The sequence below is a fragment of the Octopus sinensis genome, linkage group LG4 (genome assembly GCF_006345805.1).
Source record: "Octopus sinensis linkage group LG4, ASM634580v1, whole genome shotgun sequence".
In the NCBI taxonomy this organism is placed as follows: domain Eukaryota; kingdom Metazoa; phylum Mollusca; class Cephalopoda; order Octopoda; family Octopodidae; genus Octopus; species Octopus sinensis.
This window is the reverse complement of record NC_043000.1, coordinates 32,761,345-32,788,206: the sequence shown is the minus strand read 5'-3', so window position 1 is coordinate 32,788,206 and position 26,862 is coordinate 32,761,345. Positions and strand designations below refer to the sequence as shown.

At 39.0% G+C, this 26,862-nt stretch overlaps 2 protein-coding genes across 3 annotated transcripts; one reads left to right on the top strand and one right to left on the bottom strand.

Moving 5' to 3' along the window:
• On the bottom strand, positions 1-15,473 carry LOC115210624 (thioredoxin, mitochondrial). Its single transcript, XM_029779228.2, has 4 exons — positions 15,340-15,473; positions 10,955-11,230; positions 3,674-3,797; positions 1-753 (listed from the first exon to the last, which is right to left on the bottom strand). Exons 2-4 carry the CDS (start codon positions 11,218-11,220, stop codon positions 640-642), a joined length of 504 nt encoding a protein of 167 aa, XP_029635088.1. The 5' UTR covers positions 11,221-11,230; positions 15,340-15,473; the 3' UTR covers positions 1-639.
• Positions 15,414-26,862, top strand: LOC115210424. 2 transcript variants are annotated; one of them, XM_036501951.1, is made up of 5 exons: positions 15,414-15,556; positions 19,216-19,288; positions 20,086-20,221; positions 24,003-24,488; positions 25,991-26,862. In XM_036501951.1, exons 3-5 carry the CDS (start codon positions 20,194-20,196, stop codon positions 26,305-26,307), a joined length of 831 nt encoding a protein of 276 aa, XP_036357844.1. In that variant the 5' UTR covers positions 15,414-15,556; positions 19,216-19,288; positions 20,086-20,193; the 3' UTR covers positions 26,308-26,862. The 2 variants fall into 2 exon arrangements, with proteins under 2 accessions (XP_036357844.1, XP_036357843.1); XM_036501950.1 differs by lacking the exon at positions 19,216-19,288.

Here is a 26,862-nt window from a genome sequence, read left to right as displayed (position 1 = left end):
TTTATATTTTATTTCAATCTGCTGGGCATAATTAAGAGAGGTTCATTAAAAAAATAATTAACACATACCAACATCTCTTCAATTCAAAATAGATAAGTTTTAAAAAAATATAAAAGAAAACACAAATCTCAAACATCATTACATTAAAGCTAAAATTTAATCAACACAAAGGAAAAAAAAAAACATACATACAAATATAATGCACACATATTTATATACACAAAAACAAGACATCAGACACCCAAATATACACATTGAATATTAGGTCCTCATATTTATTGAATGTGTTTTCCTTACAGGGATGGCGTGAATGGCTTGACAGGATCTGGTGAGCAACAGGGTCACATTGAGATGACATAATAGTTCCACGTGGTCCAAGGGCTTGCTGGATCTTGTCAAACCCTCTCCCTGCCTGGCCTGTGCCCAAACATTATCTAATGTTGAGAAACAAATACACACACACACACACACACACATAGACATAAACAAACCCGCATAGACATATATACACACATCATCTTCATTCCTGCTTAGGCCTTTTTTGCTGCTGACTAATAAACAGCTGATATATACACCACCACCATTATCATACAACAACAACACCACCACTCCTGACAGTTTTAATGGCTTGAAATGAGGTCAGTGTTTGAGCTTCTCAATAAAGCTTTCAATTAAGTCATCAGGCTGTAGGCCAATAAACTGGTCCACTGTCTTCCCATTGCGGACACCAATAACGGTTGGCACTGAACTGACCTGAAAGTACAAATGGCAGGAAATAAAGTCAAAATAAAGGTCACAACTTAGATTCCGACTTAATGCTTCTCAATCATCTCTTTCTTTTTCTCTCTCTCTCTCCCTCCACTTCCACCATTGTCAACTCAAACACAAACTACAAAGCTACAGCTTATTCATTTACGATATCATAAAACCTTGCCTGGCAACAGATTTCAGTTAATTTACAGTTGAAGTTTTGTTGTTCTTTATTCTTTTCTTTCTTTTACTTGTTTCAGTCATTTGACTGCGACCATGCTGGAGCACCACCTTTAGTCGAGCAAATCGACCCCAGGACTTATTCTTTGTAAGCCTAGTACTTATTCTATAGGTTCTCTTTTGCCGAACCGCTAAGTTACAAGGACACACCAACACCAGTTCTCAAGCGATGTTGGGGGAACAAACACAGACACACAAATACACATACACACACATACATAAATATATATACATATATACGATGGGCTTCTTTCAGTTTCCGTCTACCAAATCCACTCACAAGGCTTTGGTCAGCCCGAGGCTATAGTAGAAGACACTTGCCCAACGTGCCATGCAGTGGGACTGAACCCAGCACCATATGGTTGGTAAGCAAGCTACTTACCACACACCCACTCCTGCGCCTGTCAGTGAAGTTTGACAATTTTCCCACTTTGCCAGAAATGGGTAAATTCATTATTAAGGTGACAAGCTGGCAGAATTGTTAGCATGTTGGGCGAAATGCTTAGTGGTATATCATCCATCTTTATGTTCTGAGTTCAAATTCTGCCGAGGTTGACTTTGCCTTTCATCTTTTCAGGGTCAATGAAATAAGTACCAGTTATGCACTAGGGTTGATGTAATCGACTTATACCCTCTGCCAAACTTGCTGGCCTTGTGCCAAAATCAGGAAATCATCATTATTATTATTAGGCAGTAGTGAGCTACTACAACAACAACAACTACTAAATTCCACTGTTTCTACTGTAGCCAACTACACACACACAGAGCAGACACTCCTGTCATACATTACATAACAGGCTTACTGAGCTGAGTAAACAGGACAAAGATCCCCCATTCCACCCGAGGTCATTAATGCATGATAAAAGGCCCAGCCCACTGATGTCATGTGAAGAGAATTATACAGAATTATGGAAGACCCTAAAGAGCAGAAAGTGAATCTAAAACCTAATTTTAAATCTTGTTCATCTTGCATTCATCATTAATCCTCACTTAACACCTGTTTTCTATGCTGGCATGGGTTGGACTGCTTGATAGGAGCTGGCAAAACCAGGGGGTTGTACCAAGTTCCACAGTCCGTTTTGGCATGGTTCCTACAGCTGGATGCCCTTCCTAACACCAACCACTCTAGAGTGTACTGGGTGCTTCTTACATGACACCATTTTTTTTTTTATGTGGCACCAGCACTTGTACTTTTCACATGGAACCCAGTATCACAGCTTTTAATGTGGCACTAGCACCAGGTTTAACACAACGCTTCTATTTTCAGCCCTTCATTTAACACCTGAAGGCAGAGAGCTGGCAAATTTGTTGGGGCATCAGAATAATGCTTTACAGTATTCATTCTGGTTCCTTGTGTCCCGAGTTCAAATCACATTGAGGTCAACTTTGCCTTTTATTCTTTCGAAGATGACAAACTACCAGTGATATACTGGGGTCAATGTAATTGACTTGCCCTCTCCCCCTCCATATTGCTGGCCTTGCGCCCAAATAAGGAAGAATTAATTCAATAACTAACTACATTTATGATATATTAATAAATGAGATTCCTTTTATTAATTCCCTAATTAGGAGAAATGAACAACTGTGAGAGCCTTTATTTTGTAGTTCCGCTTATTAAAAATAGTAGCCAAATCCCCCTTAAACCACAGGCCACTGTTGTAAAAAATATCATACAGAATAGTGTAGTTCTGAATACAAAATACCCTAAAAATAAACAACATTGGTAAAGCAATAATCATAGGCCTGTCCAACGGGATCGATCTGGGAAATAACAACTAACACAATAATGACCACCACTCCTGATAGCTGTGAAGTCAGAATATTTACTGGAAAACTTTATAAAGATTAGTGGAGTGGAGGAGACACTGACACAAACATAGACTGTTTCAATATCATGTCAGGTCAAAGGTCAATGTTTACAGAACCTAAGTGTTCTCTCACCCCTTCAACCTAACCACCACTGCCACCACCACTCACAGTTTCTCTTTAACCATCACAATAAATGGTTTTATTCATGTACAGTCTACCATACTTCTCTGAAATAATGACAGTATCCCTACATGGCCGCTCAACCTCCAAGATGACAGTCAAATCTCCCTCAGATTATACTCTAAGACTACAAATGTAGATAATCACTATCATCATCATCATCATTGATATTTCAGTATCCACTTTTCTATGCTTGATGATTTGGATGGAGTGTATAGAGGTAGGTTTTCTAAGACTGAATGCTTTTCCTGTTCCCAACCCTCACCTCTTTCAAAGAATAATGGAAATAAATGACACAGCTTATATGACAGTGATGCTCATTTACAACCATCACACAAAATCAAAACAAGAACACGCAACACACACACACCCTCCCCTTCAACACAAACACACATGCATACACACACACAGTGCAGATAGGGTTAAAATCCAAGACGTGTCCACTTGAAGCACTTCAGCTTATTCCAGTATTACACTTTCGTATGTAGACTTTATATTTAAGTGAGACCCATATTAGAGTTTAAAATTCTGGAAATATTGTTTACAGAGTAATAATATCTCACAACAGGAAATTGGAAAAGTTTTTTTGGTATTATTTATTAACCATTACACATGTTAAATTTGAGATGACAAAAACTATAGACTTGCAAAATAAGGACTAGAAAAAAAACAATAATCTAAATGAAATACTTACACTATATTTCATTGCAAGTTCTGTGTTCTCATCAATATCAACTTTGGCCAAAATAATATCATCTTTATGTTCATCACAGATCTTTTCTAATCGTGGAGCCAGTAGTTTGCATGGACCACACCAACTAAAAATAAAACAATAGCACTTGCATAAATATACACACACATGTATATATATATATTTTTTATTCTCTCTCTGTTTATTTCCTCATATTCCTTTCTGTTGAAGAGTGTAGGCTCAAAACGTAAAAGACTTTCTCACCTTCCTGAGCATTAAAATAATACACCTGTTTGTTGTTTATACACCTGTCTTTGTTTTTTGTTAGAATCTAACAAAATTGTCCGACAAACGGGAACGTGAAACTCTGAGTAACAGTTTTTGTGATATTTCTGCTGCATTTAAATAAAGTATACATATATATATATATATAGATATATACAGATGCACGCACATAATTTTAATACAGAGTTTAAATTCAAGCTAATATAGTTTCATCATCATCATCATCAGTTAACATCCATTGTCCATGCTGGCATGGGTTGGGTGGTTTGACTAGGACTGGTAAGCTGGAAGGCTTCACCAGACTCCAGTAAGATTTGGCATGGTTTTCTATAGCTGGATGTCCTTCCTATCGCCAACCACACTGAGAGTGTAATGGGTGCTTTTACATGCCACCGGCACAGGTGCTATTTACATGACACCGGGGTACTTTTACATGCCACCAGCACGGGTGCACTTGGCTTGATGAGTCCTCTCAAGCACAGCACCAAAGGTCTCGGTCACTAGTCATTGCGTCCATGAGGTTCAAAGTTCATGCATCTGAAAATGAGATGGTTGGACAAGCTTGTATAGCATACCACATATCTCCAAGCAGTCATCTGACTGACTGACAACTGCTTGGAAATATGAGGCATGCTATACAGACTAGTCCCACCACCATATTTTCAGAGGCATAGAACTAATAGAAACTCAAATTTAAACTTTATTTGTATTAAATAATATTTATTTTTTACTGGGTGGAGTACTTTTTTTGTTGCTCCCACCAATAAATAAATATAAATATAATAATTATTTGAGGGAATATTAATCCTAACTTACGGGGAAAAAAAATTCAATTTAGAAATACTAAATCAAATTTCACACCATCTAGAAAATTACATATAATAGAAATATGTACGTTTTTATTATTTTTTTGCAATTTACTTAATCATTAGTATTTTATTGTTATTTTAATTTTAATATTTCTATTATATGTAATTTTCTAGATGGTGTAATTTAATTGTTTATTTTGAATTGATAAAAGGAGGTTTTTTCTAATTTTTTATAAATATAAATATATTTATTTTGTTACTGAACGTTGATATGTTCACGTCTTTTTCTTGGGATGTCTACTATATCAGGACTTTAACCAACAAGGATCTACGTAAAATTGCACCTAAGGACCTACGCTCATGGATCTCCACAGGATTACACCTAAAGACTCATGCTTTGCTTTCCATAACTTCAGAAAGTTGAACCATGAACTTTTATGTTTCTTGTTTCTTCTCTCTTTCCATCTCCTTGTTCTTTTACTCCCTTCATCTTATTGATATATACAATTCTCATTTTCCATATTTTTCCCCTATTTGTCTTTGATGACGGAATATCCCATACTTGGGGATATCCAAGAAACAGCTGTAAGGTTTTGAATTTCTTTCCATAATAATATTGTATATGACTTGAGATGTTTGCCTTGCCTAAATGTTTGACATCCTGTTTAGCAATTATATATATGTATAGATATAGTTGGAATTTACAGAAAAACAAAAGATGAAGACAGGTGTATAAACAATAAACAGGTGTATTAGTTTAACGCTCAGGAAGGTGAGAAAGTCTTTTATGTTTTGAGCCTATGCTCTTCAACAGAAAGGAACACAAGGAAACAAACAGAGAAAGAATGAAAAAAGCTTTTGTAGCTAGCAGTCAATCATGGCAGCTGGCTGGACAGAGGTAGTTAGACGGGAGAGCTAGGTAGAAGGGGAGATAATAAAGTATTGATGATCCCAAAACAAAGGTGCGCATGTGTATGTGACAGTGTGTAAGTATGTTCATGTGGATAGGGGTTGGTGACTATGACGTGTGGATGTGTAAGTGTAATGTGTGGCTGTGTGGATGATGGTGTGGGTGCTAAGAAGTGGTTAGTGCTAGGGTGGTAGTGTGTGGTGTTGGGGGGGAATGTGAGGGTGGGGGTGAGAATGTGGGGTAGGGGTGGAATGTGTGGGATATATATATATATATATAGTTGAAAAAAGATTAGAGATCTATACAAATCAAATTTTTGATGCCAGCACCGCCCCGACTGGCTTCTGTGCAGGTGGCACATAAAAAGCACCAACCGACCGTGGCCGATGCTAGACCCCTCTGGCACCTGTGCAGGTGGCACGTAAAAAGCACCCACTACACTCGCGGAGTGGTTGGCGTTAGGAAGGGCATCCAGCTGTAGAAACACTGCCAGACCAGACTGGAGCCTGGGGCAGCCCCTGGCTCCCCAGACCCCGGTCGAACCGTCCAACCCGTGCTAGCGCGGAAAACGGACGTTAAATGATGATGATGATGATGAAAAGACGGAGGTGAAATAGCACAGAAGTAAATCTAAGACAGACATGCCAAATTCCCAGCCTGAGCAGCAATTTCATCTGGCCTGCAGGACCAGCTTGATATCAATGTGAAATTAGTCCAAATGGCAGCATCAGCAAATAGAGTACTTTGCCGCCCTCAGCAACACCCATGCCTTCTTGTTACAACTACACATATAAAGGGTGTGGCCAAAGCAGGCCATTACATTATATATAGCACCGACTGCACTACCTTTCTTACTAAGGGTGTAAGTAGCAATAATTTAATACACGATTAGAAACAACACCACTATGACTATTACACCTTGTCTGTACAAAAAAAAAGCACATTAAAGAGGCAAGATAACACAGTCACATGTCTTAATTGTAACTGCAACAAACATGCTGGGAAATGCCTCCTTCGATTCTCTAATTGCACGTTGTGAAGCGCTGATGATGCAAAATCTACTAATCCCATAATGCACTGCAACAGCCACCTTGCCACTCTTTCGGGTGATCATTTTCACGTGATGTCATTCAGTTGTAATAGCTATCTACATGAATGGCCATGAGAAAAGTCGATATTGAAAGCAGAGCCTTTCAAATCCGGTGGGAAACCGAGTACATGTTTGCTGACATTGATGGCAAACCCGTGTGTCTTAATTGTGGTGCTAATGTTGCTGTACTTAAAGAATATAATCTCAAAGGCCACTATGAGACAAAACATCAGGACAAGTATAAATACCTCACTGCTGAACAGAAGCAACGAAAGGTAGATGAGTTGAAGAGGAATCTCACATTACAACAGACATTTCTTTAACCAAAGCAAATTCACAGAGTGAAGCTGCTGTTAAAGCAAGTTTTATTGTGGCAGCGGAGATCGCAAAATCAATCTAGCCATTTACTGAAGGAGAGTTTGCGAAGAGCTGCGTGATGAAAATGTGTGATGTTTTGTGTCCAGACAAGAAGCAACTGTTCCCTAATGTGAGCATTAGCAGAAATACAGTTGCTGACCAGGTGTGTGAGACAGCCACTGATTTGAAAACACAGTTGATTGATAAGTGAAAAGGTTTTATGGCATACTCTCTTGCTATGGACGAGACTACTGACATGACTGATACAGCACAGCTGGCTATCTTCATCCGTGGAGTAGACTCCAATTTGTTTGTCATGGAGGAAATTTTAGACATTAAATCGATGCACTGGACAACAGGAAAGGACCTTTTTGAAATCGATATGTCAGAGTGTAACCAACATGAAACTGCCTTGGGACAAACTTATTGGACTTACAATAGATGGAGCACCAGTGATGTGCGATGAAAAAAGTGGACTGGTGGGTAGGATATGTTTAAAGATGCAAGAAGAGAACTGCACTGGTGAGTGGACAACATATCACTGGATCATACACCAGGAAACGCTGAGCGCTGAAGCCTTAAAAATGGGACATGGAATGAGCAGTGTAATGCAAACTGTAAACTTTATCCGAGCCAAAGGGTTAAATCACTGCCAATTTCAGTCTTTCCTGTGGGAAATGCATTCAGAGTTTGGTGATGTGCCTTATCATACAGAAGTGTGGTGGCTCAGTCGAGGAAAGGTTCTCAATATAGTTTTTGTGCTGGTTGAGGAGATGTGTCAGTTCTTGGACAGGAAAAGAAAAGAATCCAATGTTCTGTGGGATGAAAAGTGGAAATGCAAGATAGTGTTTCTGGTTGACATAACTGCACATCTCAACGTTTTAAACATCCAAGACCAGGTCTTTAATGTGATATGTATGATGCAGTGAAGGCATTTCGAGTGAAGCTGCACTTATAGGAGACACAAATGCACCAATTGAACTTGTCTCATTTTCCCTGTTGCCAAGTAATGTGGTGCATTCTTGGCACCCCCGACCATATCCCTGCTCCCCAATATCAGGGCAGAGATGGCTCTCTGCAAGTGCAAGCCCTGTGAGTCAGGGTAGCTGTTCCAGTGCATCTCCCTCACCATCCTCCAAGGTAACACCTTTTCCATTCTGTCTGCTGGGACCATGAGGTGCTCTGAATTACAGGAAATCAAAAGAACATAAGTATTTTGTAGCTTAATTCTCTTTTTATTTATTTTTTTTCTTCTCTCCTTTCCTTTTTATTTTAGTTTCATTTAAATATAATTTTTTTAATTGTAAATATTATTGATTATTATTATGTTGAAATAAAAAATACATATTGTGAAAACAAAGAAATTTATATACAAGACAAGGATACCTTTCCTGTTGGAAAGGTATCCCAGCCATAGAAACCATGCCAAAACAGACTAAGGAATTTGGTACAGCTCCTGGCCTGGCCAACTCCTGTCAAACTGTCCAACCCATACCAGCATAGAAAACAAACATATGATGATGATATTTGACCCTTTTGATACCAATCCATCATAGAACCCCTGGTTCTAGGATACCAACTTCTCGTTTTAAAGTGATCTGAATTAAAACCTGGCATCGAAATTTCTTGTTAATTTAATTTTCAAACATCAGCTTAATAACGACAAAGTGGCTCTACAAAATTCTTTACTATTTTCGAAATGGATTGAAACAAAGAGTTCTTCATAGAAATATGGTTAAACATTGCAGCAGGGGAGAGCACCACTATTTGGCCATTTGACCTTCTAGAAACAGCAACCAAATTTCATATCACAGCTGACAATCTGAAGACAACATGAAATAACATGGCTTTGGGTGTATGGTATCTAATTATTGCATGATAGCATAATTATGGCTCTCTTGTATTCAGGTTTGAACTGAAGCTAAAAAACAACAGCTGCTGTTATTTTATTATACTGACCCTTGAAGGATGAAAGCAAAGCTGACTACAGCAGGATTTGAACTGTGTGCATAAAGAGATGAAATGAAACACTCAAAGGCATTTTACCTAAAACTCTACCAATTCCATTAATAGTTCCTTCTACTAAAGACAAAAGCATGAAATTTTGGGGAGTTGGGGAGTTAGTCAATGACATGAACCCTAGTGGGAAGCTGGTACTTATTCCACTGACCCCGAAAGGATGAAAGGCAAAAGTTGGCCAGGGTGGGATTCGAACATAGAACTGGAAAAAATGTTGTTAAGCATTTTGTCCCACATGCTAATGATTCTGGCAGCTTGAGACCAATTCCTTTAATAATGATAATTTATCATACAGACCAGTAAATCTCAGTACAAGATAATCTCATAAATATTGTGGTGATTGCCATGGATGGACACATAAACGTCCATTTCACTTAGGCAGCTAAATTCTCAAGGAATGATAAATGTGGTCACTCAAATCTGCTAGAAATAAGCTAAATATCTCTTAAATCACTCCCTACTATCTTGAAAAAAGAGGAATACATTCAGTAATGTAGTCTTAGATGTGCAAAGCCTGAGAGAAAGATGGAGAGATCATGGTAAGAATACCACTGATTCTAGCTCTGCTGATACTAGGCTGATCTGCGCTAAACTACAACAATCACTAAAGTGTAAGGCCACTCATCATCATCATCAATGTTTAACGTCCGTTTTCCATGCTAGCATGGGTTGGACGATTTGACTGAGGTCTGGCGAACCAGATGGCTGCACCAGACTCCAATCTGATCTGGCAGTTTCTACAACTGGATGCCCTTCCTAATGCCAACCACTCTGTGAGTGTAGTGGGTGCTTTTATGTGCCACAGACACGGGGGCCAGTCAGGCGGTACTGGTTGGACGGTCCGACCGGGGTCTGGGAACCCAGGAGGCTGCACCAAGCCCAGTCTGATCTGGCAGTGTTTCTACAGCTGGATGCCCTTCCTAATGCCAACCGCTCCGTGAGTGTAGTGGGAGCTTTTTACGTGCCAGGCAAGGCTGGCAACGGCCACGATCAGTTGGTGCTTTTTATGTGACACCAGTACGGAAGCCAGTCAAGGTGGCGCTGGCATCGGCCACGTTCGGATGGTGCTTTTTACGTGCCACCGGCACAGGGATCACAACGTATCACATAATCTATAATAATAAATGGAAAGTTTGTGTGTTTGTGAATTTCTTGCTTCAACTTCTCTGAGACTATCCAACAGACTTTGATGAAACTTGACACATGGGGGGGGGGGCTTGGAATTTTTAAAAATCGATTTTCCAAAAATTGTAAAATTTCAGCATGTTTTGCACTAGCCATTGTGACATCAATTTGAAGAAAAATGTTTCATGGGTATAAACAGACAGCTTATTAATGGTAATCTATTTGGCATTTGCTAATTCTTCATTTCAATGCAAATTGTTTTGATTTGCTAAAACTTATTATTTAAATTCGTTTTAATTCCAGTGTTTCAGGTTTTGATTAGATAAAACCATTTTATTTCTGAAGCAAAATTTAGGTATTTTGTGCACTAGCCGTCGTGACATCAATTTGACAAAATTTGCCCCAAAGTGTAAAATTTCGCCATATTACGCACATACAGAAAAACGACAACAACATGGGTTCGCTCCCAGACTGCTCATTTTTTCATCGAATTGATCCTACACATTAATATAGATTTTAATTTTTTGAAAAATGTTGAAATTTGACAAAAAATTTTTCACGGCTATTAATGGTAATTTTTTACCAGGTACCTAAGCTAGTCAATCAACATAATCAAAAAGATAAACCAATATGAATAATAAGGAATGGATATTTAAAATCAAAAAAAGGAAAAAGTCAAAGAAACTCACGTAGCATGGAAATCAACAACGACAGGTTTTGGACTGTCCAGAACTCGCTTCTCAAAGTCACTTTCATCTTGAATGTTGATATATTCCAAAGCAGCAGCCGAAGAATATGGTTTAATCTGTTTATTTGAGGTAATCAGAAGCAATTGAGACTTTGCTCCACTTAACATGGATCTTTGATGAAGACATCTGGTAGCAAGGAATGAAATCCTATGTTTTGGGATGTTTCTACATAAAGGAATCAATCTAGAGAACTGTCTTCCAGCCATTTCAACAGACCTAAACCAAGCAAAAATTAAAAGAGGAAATTTTAATCACTTTACAATTTTATAATTCAATATTATGTACGTTCTGCATTTTGAAGAAGTTTGTGTTGTAAATGCAAAATAATTTCAAACTAACAATGTGGTAAGTTCTACAAAGTTTCTAGATTTTGCTAAAAATAGTAGCCAAATTAACCTTACCATCTTAAAAAGTGGAATTTTTAGACTATGAAATTCTGAACATATGGATAGAGAGATGAACAGACAGATGGACAGGTTAGAAGAAAAATTCCAGAGTTTTGGTTTCAAATCCAGCATAAATATATTTAAACAGGACTCTTAATATAACATGTCTTCATTTACCAAACACTCAATAATCAATACCAGATCACTTGCAAATGATATCTGCTATAGGATGGCATCATTATAGAGAGTGTTTGGCATTGGCCATGACAAGCTTCACATGGTTCTTCAAGTGCAGCAAACCAACAAAAGTTTCAGTCAATTATTATCACATCTGTGAAACTCCACAACCAAAGATCATATTTTATCATTTCATTCCACATCTTCCTAGGTCTACCTCTTCCACAGGTTCCCTCCAGTGAGGGACTGGCACCTCTTTACACAGCTGTCCTTGTCCATACACATCACATGGCCATACCAGTGCAGTCTTCTCTCTTGCATACTACATCTGATGCCTGACGTACCCAATTTTTCTCTGAAGACACACTTTGTCATACATGCATACCGACATTGCATATCCAGCAGAGTAAAGTAGCTTCAATTCTTTCAAGCTTTAACATGTCCTCTGCAGTCACAGCCCATGTTTCACTGCCATGTAGCATGGCTAACATCATCATCGTTTAACGTCCGTTTTCCATGCTGGCATGGGTTGGACGGTTCGACCGGGGTCTGGGAAGCCAGGAGGCTGCATCAGGCTCCAGTCTGATCTGGCAGTGTTTCTACAGCTGGATGCCCTTCCTAACGCCAACCACTCTGGGAGTATAGTGGGTGCTTTTTACGTGCCATCAGCACAGGTGCCAGGGGAGGCTGGCAATGACCACGATCAGTTGGTGCTTTTTACGCGCCCATTAAAGAAACATGGAGGTCACATAATTTCCTTTCTATCTTCCCACAATAAGTCTTCTCAAAAAGAACAGTAAGATGGCACAAATAGTAGAGTAATAACCTAAATACATTTCTGTATTGCTTCCAGAAATATGCTGGACAACTTGAGAGGATTTCAACAACTCCAAGACACAATCACTTCACACCTCAAGGAAACAACCATGAATGGCACATAACGAGCAAAATTACTTTGGCATTGCAGCAAATGCTGTAAAAACTACAGCACAAAGACAGGGTCTCTACAGTTCCAGGCCAGGAACTACTTCAACCAGAAATAGTTACTAATCATGATACAACAAAATACAAATGTTACCTATGTTAGAGGGCTTCCATAGTACTTTGATAAATTAAGCCTTGATGGTGTCAAAGAGGTGCCATTCAGAAAGCTGGCAGAATCGTTAGCACACTGGGCGAAATGCTCTGCTGCATTTCATTCATCTTTACGTTCTGAGTTCAAATCCTGCTGACATCCACTTCATCTTTCATCCTTTAGGGTTCGATAAAATAAGTACCAGTTGATCACCGGCATCAATGTAACCGACTTACCCCACCCCCAAAATTGCTTGAAATCATTATAACGTACAGTGTATCTTAAGTTTTTTAAAACCATAGAAGATTCTCTCTCTCTCTCTTTCAGGGCCTCTTATGACTGATTTCTTCTAGAGAGAAAGGAAGAGAGACACAAGAATCAAGCCCTCACCCAGACTGGAATTTAGTCATCAACGCCAAAAAGATGAAAGGCAAAGTAGGGTTTGCCAGGATTTAGGCACAAAGTATACACAGTAGGAACAAATACAAGGCATTAGCTTGCTTGTGAATTTGGGTTCAGTTCCACTACACAGCACCTTCAGCAAGTGACTTCTACTATAAGCCACTGTGTGTGTGTGTGTGATGATTGTAGACAAGCATTATCATCATAGAAACAATGTCTTTCATTTCAGGTCTTCCATGAAAAAACATGACTGGCCATGGAGAAATATTTCATTGTTTGGAGGTAGGTAAGTGTTGGAAAAAGGAAAGGCATCTGGCCATAGAAAACTGCCCCAGTAAATTTAGTCTGACCCATGCAAAGATAGTAAAGTGGACATAAGAATTATGCTGTTGCTCTGACTTGACAAATGGCCACCTTGACTCAGACAGTATTGCTACCATGCCTACCAATAGCCAAGACTGCTACCAAAAGATCATAATGCAACTGACAAATACTGAGCAACTCATATCAAATATTGGCTCATGAAGACACTCTCTTCTTTCATTACTGCAGTTCCTTTACGAACTAGCTACATACACTCCAGCACCTTTAATACTAACTAGCTACATAAACCCCAACTAAATCTTATTGGCCCCTACTTGGAAATCCCTCACAAAACACCTTGATGATCATGACCTGGGCGTTATTGTCGACAGCGATTTGAGTTGGACAAAACACATCGCTAAAATTGCCAAGGCCGAGGGTGTCTTGGCATCACTTACCAAGTCCTTTGTGAGCCACTCTCTGGCTATCTATCCGCGGCTTTATATAGCTATGGTACGACCTCACCTGAAATTTGCATCACTGGTCTAGAACCCCTATCTTGCCCAGGATATTAATCATCTGGAAGCCGTTCAGCGACGTGCAACCACGAGAATACCCTCCATCAGGCATTTGCCATATTCTGAATGCCTTACTTCCCTGGGCATGGATACATTGAAACTCCGACGTCTGGCAGCTAACTTGGCAGACACCCATAAAATTATTAACCATCTTACAAACAATAACTCTGAGTACCTTTTCAAACCCCATCCATGGACATGTTTACAAAGTCAGAAAACAGCACAGCTCCCATGACTTTCAGAAACATTTTTTCATGCTAAGAATTGCTGAAGCATGGAACAAACTACCGGCATCAGTTGTTAGTTGTCGGAGCACTGCATCCTTCAAAACTTCCATGCTTCCTGAGATTCGCCAACACTACACCTGATTTTCTCACCTCCATACACACGCAAGCATGTATCTGACTCATACACTGTTCACTTTCCAGACATTTTTACATTACTGCATATACTTTATACGCACTTTTGACAAGTTGTGAATCACCTGAGCACTGTATACAATAATTTCATATTATTATTATTATAGATGAATTTCACCTTCTTTGAACCTTAACAAAGGTCATGAATTTGTCCCTTTTCTTCTAACAAACTAATAAAATCTGTACATTGAAATTGAGTCTGACTTTAATTTTTATTACACAGAGTAATAAAATCAAAAACGAAGTCATTCAAAATCAGTATCAGTAATTTACTGGGGTTCAATTATCTTTTGCGGAAATTAACCTGAAGTCTTCGTAAGAAGAGTTTACTCAAGACGAACTGCGAGAGTAAGATAAAATTTTCAGCATGAAATCTTGCAATGCGAATTAATTTAGAAAATATCCTACCGACGAAGTTAAGCGGTTAAAGCAAATTTGAATTTAGTACAACACAATAACAAAGCTCAAATATGTTGTTGTTTTTTAATGCAATTTACTGCTGCAAGAAGTATCTATGAAGTATTTACAGCAAAGTTATGTAAGCTGTTACGCCCATATCAAGGAGTCAGTGTCTGGACACAAGTCCGGACTCTTTCTATCACTCAGTATGAACAACTCAAACTCCAAATATCCTGTCCCCAGCTTTCTTCCTTCAAAAAAAAGTCACGAAAAAGTAGGGTCAGTATGAAAGGAATTGCTATTCATTGTACATCTCATTGCTTCACGATAAACTCCGTTGTTTTGGAATCAGTTAACAGTTTATATACGCAACACATGTGTTGTATAATAAACACGCGTAATGTTTAACAAGGTCAAATGTATCGAAAGTGTAAAATAACAAAGAGAAAAAGAAGAAAACAGAGTTTGTGAAATGTAACATAAGAAAAAAGGGTAATGTAAACACGGATGTATTACAGATCCATGTAATGGTAAGAAGATGTAAGTCTGCATGACAACAACGAACGAAAAGAAACAAGAAACTTACAAATAGAAGTCAAAGCAATGTTGGGATGAGAACACGAAAGGAACACGGATGCTTGTTTCGTCATCAAGCTGTGCGTACAATAATAAAAGTGGGATCTACGTCACGAGTACGTGTCTCAATTACTTAGTTACGAGTTGCTAAAACAATATGCAACCACGGGAAATGTGTCGATTTCTCATGAAAGGCTGAAGAACGAAAACAACGAATGAAAGAAATGGTAATAATTTTCGGAGATATCGTTTTATTAAAAGAAGTTGTTAAACAGCTTTATATTACGATCTGTTGAAAAGTTTCTTGAAAATATTTTAATAATAATTTTTCAATGTTTTTTTTTTTCGTAAAGAATTAATTCACGATTCTAATAGAACGCATGTATATGTTTTTATGGTATTTTCCATCATTTTTTAAAAGGAATTTAGCGTAAATGATTGTGTTTTTGTGTGTGTGTGTGTGTCTGTCTGTCTGTCTACGCGCGCAACGAATGGTTGAGAAGTTCCTCTTGAAACCACGGAATCCCGGGTTCTGTCACACTTCGTGACGTCTTAGACAAATATCCTTAATATTCCTAAACCTCGTGTTGGATCTAAATCCTGTAAAAGTGAAACTGGAAAACGGAAACTGTACCGAAGCTCCTCGAATGGATTGCTCCTGTAATTCGAAAAGTTCAGTCTTGTCACACCATGTGCGTCACATTGATTCTACCTGAGAATTACAGGAAAGATACACGTGTATATGGAATACTCAGCCACTTACACGTTAATTCAGGAGCTCACCTACCATCACCATATACATTGTTGTCGTCGTCGCCATCATCATCATCATCATCATCATTTAACATCCATTTTCCAAGCTGGCATAGGTTGGACAGTTTAACAGGAGTTGGTCAGCCAGAGAGCTGTCCAAGCTCCAACTGTTTCCTTTGGCAAGGTTTCTATGGTTGGACCCCCTTCCTAATGCCAGTCACTTTACAAGAGTGTGCTGAGTGCTTTTTAAGTGATACCATTACATGTGCGATTACATGCCACTGACATGAGTGAGTTTTACGTGGCACCAGCACAAGTGCATTCTATGTGACACTAACACAAGTACAGTTTACATTGCACTTGCATCTGCAAAACAAAGACTTCACAGTTGAGGGAAGGAGTTGAGGCATGGCCTTAAAGGACACGCCTGTATGTATGGATGTCAGTGATTTTACTTAGTAGGATGGCTGTACTGGGTCAAAAGGAATTTAAGCCTGGCTCTCTGTGGAAACTCTTCTCACAGTGACTAATTGTTACAGCGAATTGTGTAGAAAATTTTTAATGAAAATTCCAAACTCAGTAACAAAACCTAGAATGAAAAGGCCTCAAAGTAAAGTTGGTGTTGACTAAATTTTAGTAAATAGGAAAAAAAACCATTATTCTGCTACCATCAAAGAAACATTCAGGCTTGATAAGCTGAAATTGCAAATGGTATGACTTGTGTAAAGACAAGAGATGTAGTGAAGTTATAAGCTGACTGATAAAAAGAATAGACATCAGATGGGAAGAGGAGTAGTTAGGAGTAAAAATACAAAGGAAATTATTTTCTTCAAAGACTCAGAAAGTACATTTTAGTGGTTGATGGTTTTTCTGATCTAGATGACTTCATTGGCAGTGAAGGTGGACGTACTGAAATCATCGTAACCAAAGAGAAAATGAGTCAGAGTAAGTTCAGTAAGATGTTTGCTTCTATGCGCATGTACAAAATGCAAGACTGCATGGCTGTGAGACGTGGAGCTTCTAAACTGAAGTTTTTGAAAACGAGAAAGAAAATGAAGTGAGCACACTCTTCTGGATAATGTTTGTGTGTATGAACAATGGAAGCCAAATGAAGTGAAATAAAAGCTGGTCATAAGAGGAACTAAGTGTAGTGTGCAAGGGGGAAGACGTACTTGCTCAGACATGTGATGCAGATGTGAGATGGGTGGACTAAGTGCCCAAAATGGATGTAACATGTGGAAGTGAGAACCTTTGGAAGACATAGGATGAAATAATCAAGATGTGAGTATTTATTAAGCAGATGGCAATGGACCATGATGCTTGATAACATGTGGTACTGGAGAAGAAGACCTATCCCCCAATGGGTGAAAATAATGATTAACAGGATGCACGATCGGTCTACATTTGAGTTCTCTTTCGCATTATATTCCAGATGAGTCTCCATCTGCTGCTCTCCCCTACTTCTACAATATCCTCTCATCTCTCTATCACTCACCCTTTCTCTTCTTTTCACTCTACCATGCTGCTCATGTAACATGGAATTGCATTAAATTTATTTCTAATCCTCCCCTACCTCCATCCTCATCACTCCACCTCCCTCTCCCATCATCAAAACTGTTCATATCGCATACACACCAATATCTCAAGAGCTCTATACATCTGGCCATTGCTCCCTCTCATCCCAGTTACTCGCTATTGACACCTATTAGGGCGGCGAGCTGGCAGAAACGTTAGCGCACCGGGCGAAATGCTTAGTGGTATTTCGTCTGTCGTTACGTTCAGAGTTCAAATTCCGCCAAGGTCAACTTTGCCTTTCATCCTTTCGGGGTCGATTAAATAAGTACCAGTTTCGCACTGGGGTCGTTGTAATCGGCTTAACCCCCTTGTCTGTCCTTGTTTGTCCCCTCTGTGTTTAGCCCCTTGTGGGTAGTAAAGAAATATATTGACACCTATCGCTCTTTCTTACCATTGTCCATCTCTGTCACTACTCATCACTCTCTCTCTCTCTCTCTCTCTCTCTCTCTCTCTCTCTCTCTCTCTCTCTCTCTCTCTCTCTCTCTACCTCCCATTCCTGCTATTACTGTTTCCCTTCCATTGTTTCCCTCTCTACTACTCTCTCACTCCTATCATACTCTCGTTTCTTTCACCCTCATATTCCAGTTCATTTTCTGTCACCACTTTCTTATCTTATTCAACCTTTTGATCACAAAATGAACTGAGATGATATAGAGGACCCTTCAGCCATGCAAGGGACAGGGGGCAATTTCTCTAATGCTGGTTCCATAATAAAATGCACCTTTGTGATGTCACCAACAATCAAGTGCAGACAGTGCCAGCATCAAGAGAACCCTTCCATCTTGTCCTGATGAAATGCATCAAATTGTTGACATTAGGAAGGACATCTAGCTTTATAGAAACCATAGCAAAATGGAGGACATGAGTGAGACATAGTTTTCTGACCCATCATGGAGAGCAAGAACTCTGAGTAAGAATTGGTTTGGACCCTGAAGACCCATTCAACTCGTGAGAATTGTTTTTAAAATAATGGTATATAATGAGATTCTGCACAGTTTTTGTTTGCCAAATTCCACTCACAAGAATTGGTAAAGTCAAGGCTGTAGCAGAAGACACTTGCCCAATCAAATTCAGAATCCTGTGATTCTAAAGCAAAGTCCTAAGCCACACAGCCTAAGTTAATTCCTGAAACTTGAAAGAATCCTGATAAGTTAATGTTAAGTAAAATTATTCTTTTAATTGTCATTTAAACAAGTTGATCTGAAATTATTAAAATCAAGTCCAAGGGAATTATAAATTGCTTAGTTTTTTAAAATCAGTTAACATTAGCAGTTCCTGACATTAAAGCTGGAATTATCAATCAAAAGACAATGTTTTCTTGGACAGAAAAAACCTAGTTTCATTGACAGTAGAACCATCTTTAGAACTGAAGAACATGAATATATTATATGATTTAGGCTTATGGAACTATTGGCGAGAAAGTACAAAGAACAGAAGATGGATGAGATAATGGTCAAAGTAAAAAAAATTCTACAAGTGGAATTGGAAACAAAGATAAACTCAGGATTCAGCAAATTAAATTAACCAAAACATAATAATATTGATTTCATTTGTTCAGACATGGAATGGGGTTGGTGTATTACTGGTATGATAAGCAGAGTTATCCATATCAAGTATTGAGCTTCTAAGACGTAAGTAAAATTGAGTTCATCAGAGCAGTTTTAATTGCAATAATCTTCTTTATATTGTTCATCATTTTCAAGAAATATTGATATGTCATTGAAGTGAATAGCTAAGATCAAGCAGGTGTGTAGCCAAGGTAATTAGTTTGATAGGTGAACCATCCAGATACTACCCCAATATTAAGTTTTAAATGCTCACTGTATCTTCTCCTGTAACTACATAAACAAAGAAAATTCTGCATCTCTTTACTCATCTCCAACTCACTTCCTCCTCTCTATTCTCTGCGGCATGAAATCTTGCAATGCGAATCAATTTAGAAAATATCCTACTGACGAAGTTAAACGGTTAAAGCAAATTTGAATTTAGTACAACACAATAACAAAGCTCAAATATGTTGTTGTTGTTTTTTAATGCAATTTACTGCTGCAAGAAGTATCTATGAAGCAGGGCATGGATTTACAGCAAAGTTAAGTAAGCTGTTACGCCCATATCAAGGAGCCAGTGTCTGGACACAAGTCTGGACACTTTCTATCACTCAGTATGAACAACTCAAACTCCAAAATATCCTGTCCCCAGCCTTCTTCCTTCAAAAAAAAGTCACGAAAAAGTAGGGTCAGTATGAAAGGAATCGCTATTCATTGTATATCCCATCCCTTCACGATAAACTCCATTATTTCACGCTAGGATGACATATTCTGGACAGTTTCCTTCCCTTTCAACCAGAAAATAACAAAATTTATTTTACAGAAGTTTCATTTTATTGTCCTTCTTTTTCTTATTTTTGTTTTTGTTTTCTCTGTTTCAGCCAGTCAGAAATATTTCTGCTTTGTTATCATCTCAGGCTGATAATATTGTATGTAAATGTGTTTGTGTTGTTTGTCTCCAGCGATACATTAACAGCAGAACTGATAATATGAATAGAAACAAGCATTTTCAATCAGGTAATTATCTGAGATGATTTAGTTAAATTAGTTTAAGTCACTGTATACACACAAATACACGCACACACCCCTACATACATACATACAAACATACATATATGCATACATGCACGCACGCACACACACACACACACACACACACACTCACACAATAACAAAGCTGTTCTCTTTCACTGATAAATGGATCATTGGGTTTCCAAAAGAATAACATCAATAAACATCTTATCTTATCTCTCTCTCTCTCTCTCTCTCTCTCTCTCTTGAAAGAATGATTGTACAACACCTGATCCTGATTGCATAAGATGTCAAAGTTTGCTGCGAGATACAACAACAACAACAATACTAATGTCCTGATTCAGTACCAAGTAGTGGCTCCCATGTCTTCTGATAAGATCATCATGTTATGTACATATGATCATGTTGCATGTGCCTGGTGTACCCTTATCAGACAAGTAGTCATGATGGGTACACTACACTTCGTATATTTATATCTCAGCATCACTTTGATAGCATGGGCTGCTCTTTCACTCAATAATAATAATAATAATAATAATAATAATAATAAATGCCCTGATGCCGTACCAGACAGTAGCTTTCATGGCTTCTGATCTTAACTGATTGGAAGTGTTATGTGAATTATTTTCTCTTGGTATAAAAGATGGTCTACAGCAAATATTCTGCTCAATACCACAGATTTGCCTGTCAGTTGTTTGACCTTAACCAGTTGAGCATGTCCCTTAGTGGCTGACGATATGTGCATCTCTGATCACGAGCAGAAGTAGTGGGGGAGCATCATGGTCATGTGTTGAGAGTGATTCTTTGGGGCTTGAATAATTCACCTCTGGAAACATGGGTGTTTCGTTCAACTTCCTTAAACATCCCTTATTCAGGGACCATTTAAGTGGGATGGGTTACTCGACCTGAAGAAAATTCTAACTGAGCCCCACCTGCAAGGTCATGTGCTGTTTATCTTGATATGAGATCACCATGTCGCGCGCATATGGTTGTGATGCATGTGCCTAGTGTACCCTTATCAGACAGTTAGTCATGATGGGTATGCTGGGCTGCGTATATTTTACCCCAGTGTCACTTTGATGGCATGAATTGCTCTCTCTCACTCAATAATAATAATAATGACTTCAAATTTTGGCACAAGGCCAGCAGTTTTGGTGGAGGGGTAAGTCGATATCATCAACCCCAGTGTTCAACTGGTACTTATTTTATTGTTCCTAAAAGGACGACAGGCAAAGTTCACCTCGGCAGCATTTGAACTCAAAATGTAAAGCCAGAAGAAATACTGTTAAGCAGTTTGTCTGGGTGCCGTAACAATTCTGTCAGCTCCCTCACCCCCACCTAAATGATAACAACAACAACAACTACAGCAGCAGCAGCAGGATCAGGTATTTTTTTCTTCTTTCATTCACAAACATGGAACGAATGATGTTATATTGAAAATAAAAATCATGTTTTGCAAACCCTGGAAAGTCTTTTAGAAGCCCAGGATTGCCTGGGCCTGGTGCTACCATTAATTCTAAATGATTTTGTTCACTCATCTAACATGGAATACATAAACTTCAGTTTATGTTTCTTTCGTTAGCAATGAATCATAAGATAAATGTTAGCTTTATGGATCTATGTCGATTCTAGAGACATCATAACACATAACACTAAGAAAGCAATGATGGAGAAAGGCGAGATTTTAGTCTTCCTTGAGGCATAAGACAACCTCTCCAGTGTTGTGATACAAAAAAATACAAAAGGCGCAGGAGTGGCTGTGTGGTAAGTAGCTTGCTAACCAACCACATGGCTCCGGGTTCAGTCCCACTGCGTGGCATCTTGGGCAAGTGTCTTCTGCTATAGCCCCGGGCCGACCAATGCCTTGTGAGTGGATTTGGTAGACAGAAACTGAAAGAAGCCTGTCATATATATGTATATATATATATATGTTTGTGTGTTTGTCCCCCTAGCATTGCTTGACAACCGATGCTGGTGTGTTTACGTCCCCGTCACTTAGCGGTTCGGCAAAAGAGACCGATAGAATAAGTACTGGGCTTACAAAGAATAAGTCCCGGGGTCGATTTGCTCGACTAAAGGCGGTGCTCCAGCATGGCCGCAGTCAAATGACTGAAACAAGTAAAAGATAAAAGAAAAGATAAAAGAGATTCTAAGTCATTCACAACCACAAAAATGGACAATTTTGAGTGTGTGTGTGTGTGTGTGCATGTGTGTGTGTTGTGCCACATCCCATGCTCTTTAACATGTGATGGGACTTGCTCAACCCATATCAACAAGGAAACGTGGACATAAAATTATGTTGATGATGATGATGATGATTAAATATCCTTAGCATTATGTAATGTTACATTGTGTGTCTTTTTATGTTGTTATACATACATATATGTATATATGAGCTAAGCTGAGACCCCCTTCAGTCATGACTGACCATGGGATTGTACCTAGTAAGTTACCCTCCCAGGCACAAGTCTGGGCAAGGTTATATGCATACCGGCCTCTCCTCTCCATGCCACCAGTGTTATCCAAGGGAAAGGCAAAGGGGCCAATACAGCTCTCACCTGTGACGTCACAACTCATTTCTACAGCTGAGTGAACTGGAGCAATGTGAAATAAAGTGTCTTGCTCAAGAACACAACACACAGCCTAGTCCGTGAATTGAACTCACAACCTCACAATCGTAAGCTCGATGCTCTAACCACTGAGCTATGTGCCTTCATTATATATGTATATTTGTGTATAGAGGCACTTCGAGCCTCACAGAGGCAATGACTAGTGACCGAGACCTTTGGCAATAAACTGTGCTTGAGAAGACTCTTCCAGCCAAGTGAAATCGTGGCTGTGACTGATGCTGGTGTCACATAACTGGTATCTGTTCTGGTAGCATGTCAAATGTTGGGCTTCCCAGAGGCAAGGTGACCGATGCTGGTATCACATGAAAAGCACCTTTCAAGTGTTGGGCCTTATGGAGGCAATGCCGAATGACCAAGACCTTTGGCATTATGTTGGGCTTCTGAAGAAGACCCATCAAGCCAAATAAAATTTTAGTCATGGCAGATACTGAGTATTCCATTATCAGAGATGAGGTGAATATGTGTGAATGAAATTCTTGAGATATCTGTCTTGACATGGTTTTTGTTGTCCTTCTCCCTCTAATATAATACACACACACACATGCACACGCACACACATGCACATGCACACACATACACACATATATAGCCTGGTGCAGCCTCCTGGCTTGCCAGTGCTCAGTGAAACAGTCCAACCCATGCCAGCACGGCAAGCAGACATTAAAGGATGATGATGATATATACATACACACATATATATAGTATATACGTGTTGTTATGCAATGTTATATGTCACTTTTTTTATATGGTTGAATGAGAGAAGGAAGAGTTAATACTGAAACCCTTCCCAAGGTTCTAAGATTAATAGGCAGAAGGATGAAAGATTTTGTCAAACCAGGGAGCTTATTCAAAGAACTTGCAACAGAATGGACTCCACTAAAAGAACCTAAGGCAGAAAGAGACTGGGTGATGCTTTAAGTGTTCCACCCAACAATAGCAATGAATCCACCCAAGACTCTCCATCCATTTTTGTTGACCAAGGTTTTGCTCAGTGGAGTCCAAACTTGAAACCACATAGTTACGTAGTGAGCTTTTTAGGCACCTAATCACATTGTACCCACTGACCCATCTATGTCTACCCACCCTTCCATATCTGCCCATCCATTCTATGTCATATTTGCATATTCTTTCCACAGATTACTACACTCTCTGGGATGCTGAAGATAAATATAAAAGGCAAAAGAAGAAATTAGCAACATTTATGAAGGATTGGCAAAAGTCCACCAAAGCTTATTTAACATTTAGTGCTAATGAACAGACTATTAGAACCCTTCCTTCTTCCAGTAACCTCACCAACCAAAAATTCAATCCGCAGGTGAAAGCAATTAACAGGTGTAAATATTTTGATGATGATGAAAATGATTATTTCCACCGTGACAGACTTCTTAGAAGTGCTCCCAGCAATTCTTACCATTTACCAAGACATGTCTCAATGTCCCACAGATCTGGAACACCAAGAACACGGTTTCTTCTGACCGAAATTGATCATGATGCCGACAACAGTGAAAGAGAAGTTTTCCAAAGAATCCCATCTAACAGAAGACAGACAATCCCACAAGTGGCATCGCCAATTGACATTTACGAACGACCAAAATTACCCAGAAATATTAAACATCAATTTGGTAATTTTCTGAAAACATTTTATTTTCATCACCATCATCATCATCGTCGTCGTCATCATCATCAGCAGCAGCAGCAGCAGAACCACCACTACTATCAGCAGCAGCAGCAGCAGCAGCATCTGCAACAGTAGCAGCATCACCATCATCACCATCACCATTGTCATCATCATCAGCAGCAGCATCACCATTATCACCATCACCATCATCCTCATCATCAGTAGCAGCAGCACCACTACCACCACCATCAGCAGCAGCATCATCTTCTGCAACAGTAGCAGCATTACCATCATTATCACCATTATCGTCAGCAGCAGCATCATCATCACCATCATCACCGCCATCACCATCATCATCATCATCATTGTCATTGTCATCATTGTCACTGCTATTGTAGTCATCATCATCACCATCATCATAATCACCATTTTATATCCCCTTTTCCATCCTAGTGCTTTGCCTGGTGGTTAGGGTGTAGCTCTCATGATGGCAAGGTCATAGTTTCAGTTCCTAGGACAAGCAGTACATTGTGTCCTTGAGCAAAGCACTTCATTTTCACACTGCCCCAGTCCACTTGGCCATTAATTTATAAACCCTGTCACAGACTGCCATTCCATTCAGATGGAAGGTTGTGAGTTATAATACATAATGAAACATCTCCCACTCTCCCCCACTGTAATACTTATATTCCATCCCCCTTGAGGTTATGTTTCAATGCTTCTCCAACACCATCTACTTACCGGCCTCTCTCTCTCTCTCTCTCTCTCTCTCTCTCTCTCTCTCTCACTGTTTGTTTCTCTATCTTACTTTCCTTTGTTTTCCTTCTTGCTTAGCCAAATATCTCTTCCATAGCAAGACACCCCTCTCTATCCCTAACCACTCAACCAACTCAAACCCGCCTCCCTTTGGTTCCATTCACTCTCCCAGCCAAGGGCTCTTTGTCTTGCAAGTTACCTGGCAACCCCACTGGTACCGGTGCCACACAAAAGGCAGCCGGTACACACTGTAAAGTAGAGCCAGGTGCAATTCTCCTGCTTGCCAGCTCCTCTCAAACCATACAACCCAAGCCAGCATGGAAGTTGGACGTTTAAAAGATTATGATGGTATATATATATATACAACAAAAGGCAGTGAGCTGGCAGAAACGTTAGCACGCCAGGCAAAATGCTTAGCGGTATTTCATCTGCCGCTACGTTCGACTTTGCCTTTCATCCTTTTGGGGTCGATTGAATAAGTACCAGTTATGCACTGGGGTCGATATAATCAACTTAATCCATTTGTCTGTCCTTGTTTGTCCTCTCTGTGTTTAGCCTCTTGTGGGTAATAAAGAAATAGGTATATATATATATATATATATATATAACAAGCTTCTTTCATTTCTTGCCTACCAAATCCATTGACAATGTTCCATTTAATATAAGCAGTTATTATAGGACTCTTGTCTGTAAAGTCATTATCTGATTGCTTTAACAATTCTTAAAAGTTGTATCTTCTTGTACCAACAGGTAGCGCTGTCTGCAGTGAATTATTGAACAACGAAAACATGGTCAATGAAACAATGTCAAAGATTGAAAGAAAAGAGTTCCGTGAGAAGAAGGGAGGTAACTATTACCTACAAGGTCAACTGAATCATTGTTATCCATCTGCTATTCAAACACAACTACGTTACAGAGACTTGTCTAATTATCTCCGGAGGAATATCTTCTCTGGTGAAGCTATAGTTTATACTCGGAGTACAACTCAGTGTGATTATTCGGAAGACAACTACAACGTTCAGTTTGTACCTTCTAAATACAGGCGTAAAAAATATGAAGACTACTAATCTCTCCACACACATATTTCAGTCTGCATAAATACATACACACATACGCATTTATGTGTATACTAGCTGTTGGACCCAGCGTTGCTCGTGTTCTCCATGTTGATGTTAAGCCCACTTCTGACTTTGTACTGAATAAGCATTTCCTCAGAGACTATTCTACTGATTTTGTTGAAATTTTACATGTGAAACAATGCAAAAGCTGCAGGAAAAATAACATCGTTATGGGAATTTCCATTCAGACACCCAATTGAGCTCACAAAAATCAATGCCAACTGAGCATTATTGAGTTTTCGGAAAATTTCAGCCTTATTTGAACTTCAGGGCATGTGATCTACATATGTGCCGAAAATCATTAAAATTGGTTGGATGGTGTGGGAGGAGTTAGAGTAACCCCTAACACACACACATTTATGTATATAGATGTGCAGAAAATCTGACAAAGGCAAGTAAGACAAAACTTCGAAGTTACTGTCAACCTTTTCCGTATAAAGTAAATAAACATACTGAAAAACATTGAATAATATTCTTTTATTCTTTTATTTCCTTCAGTCATTT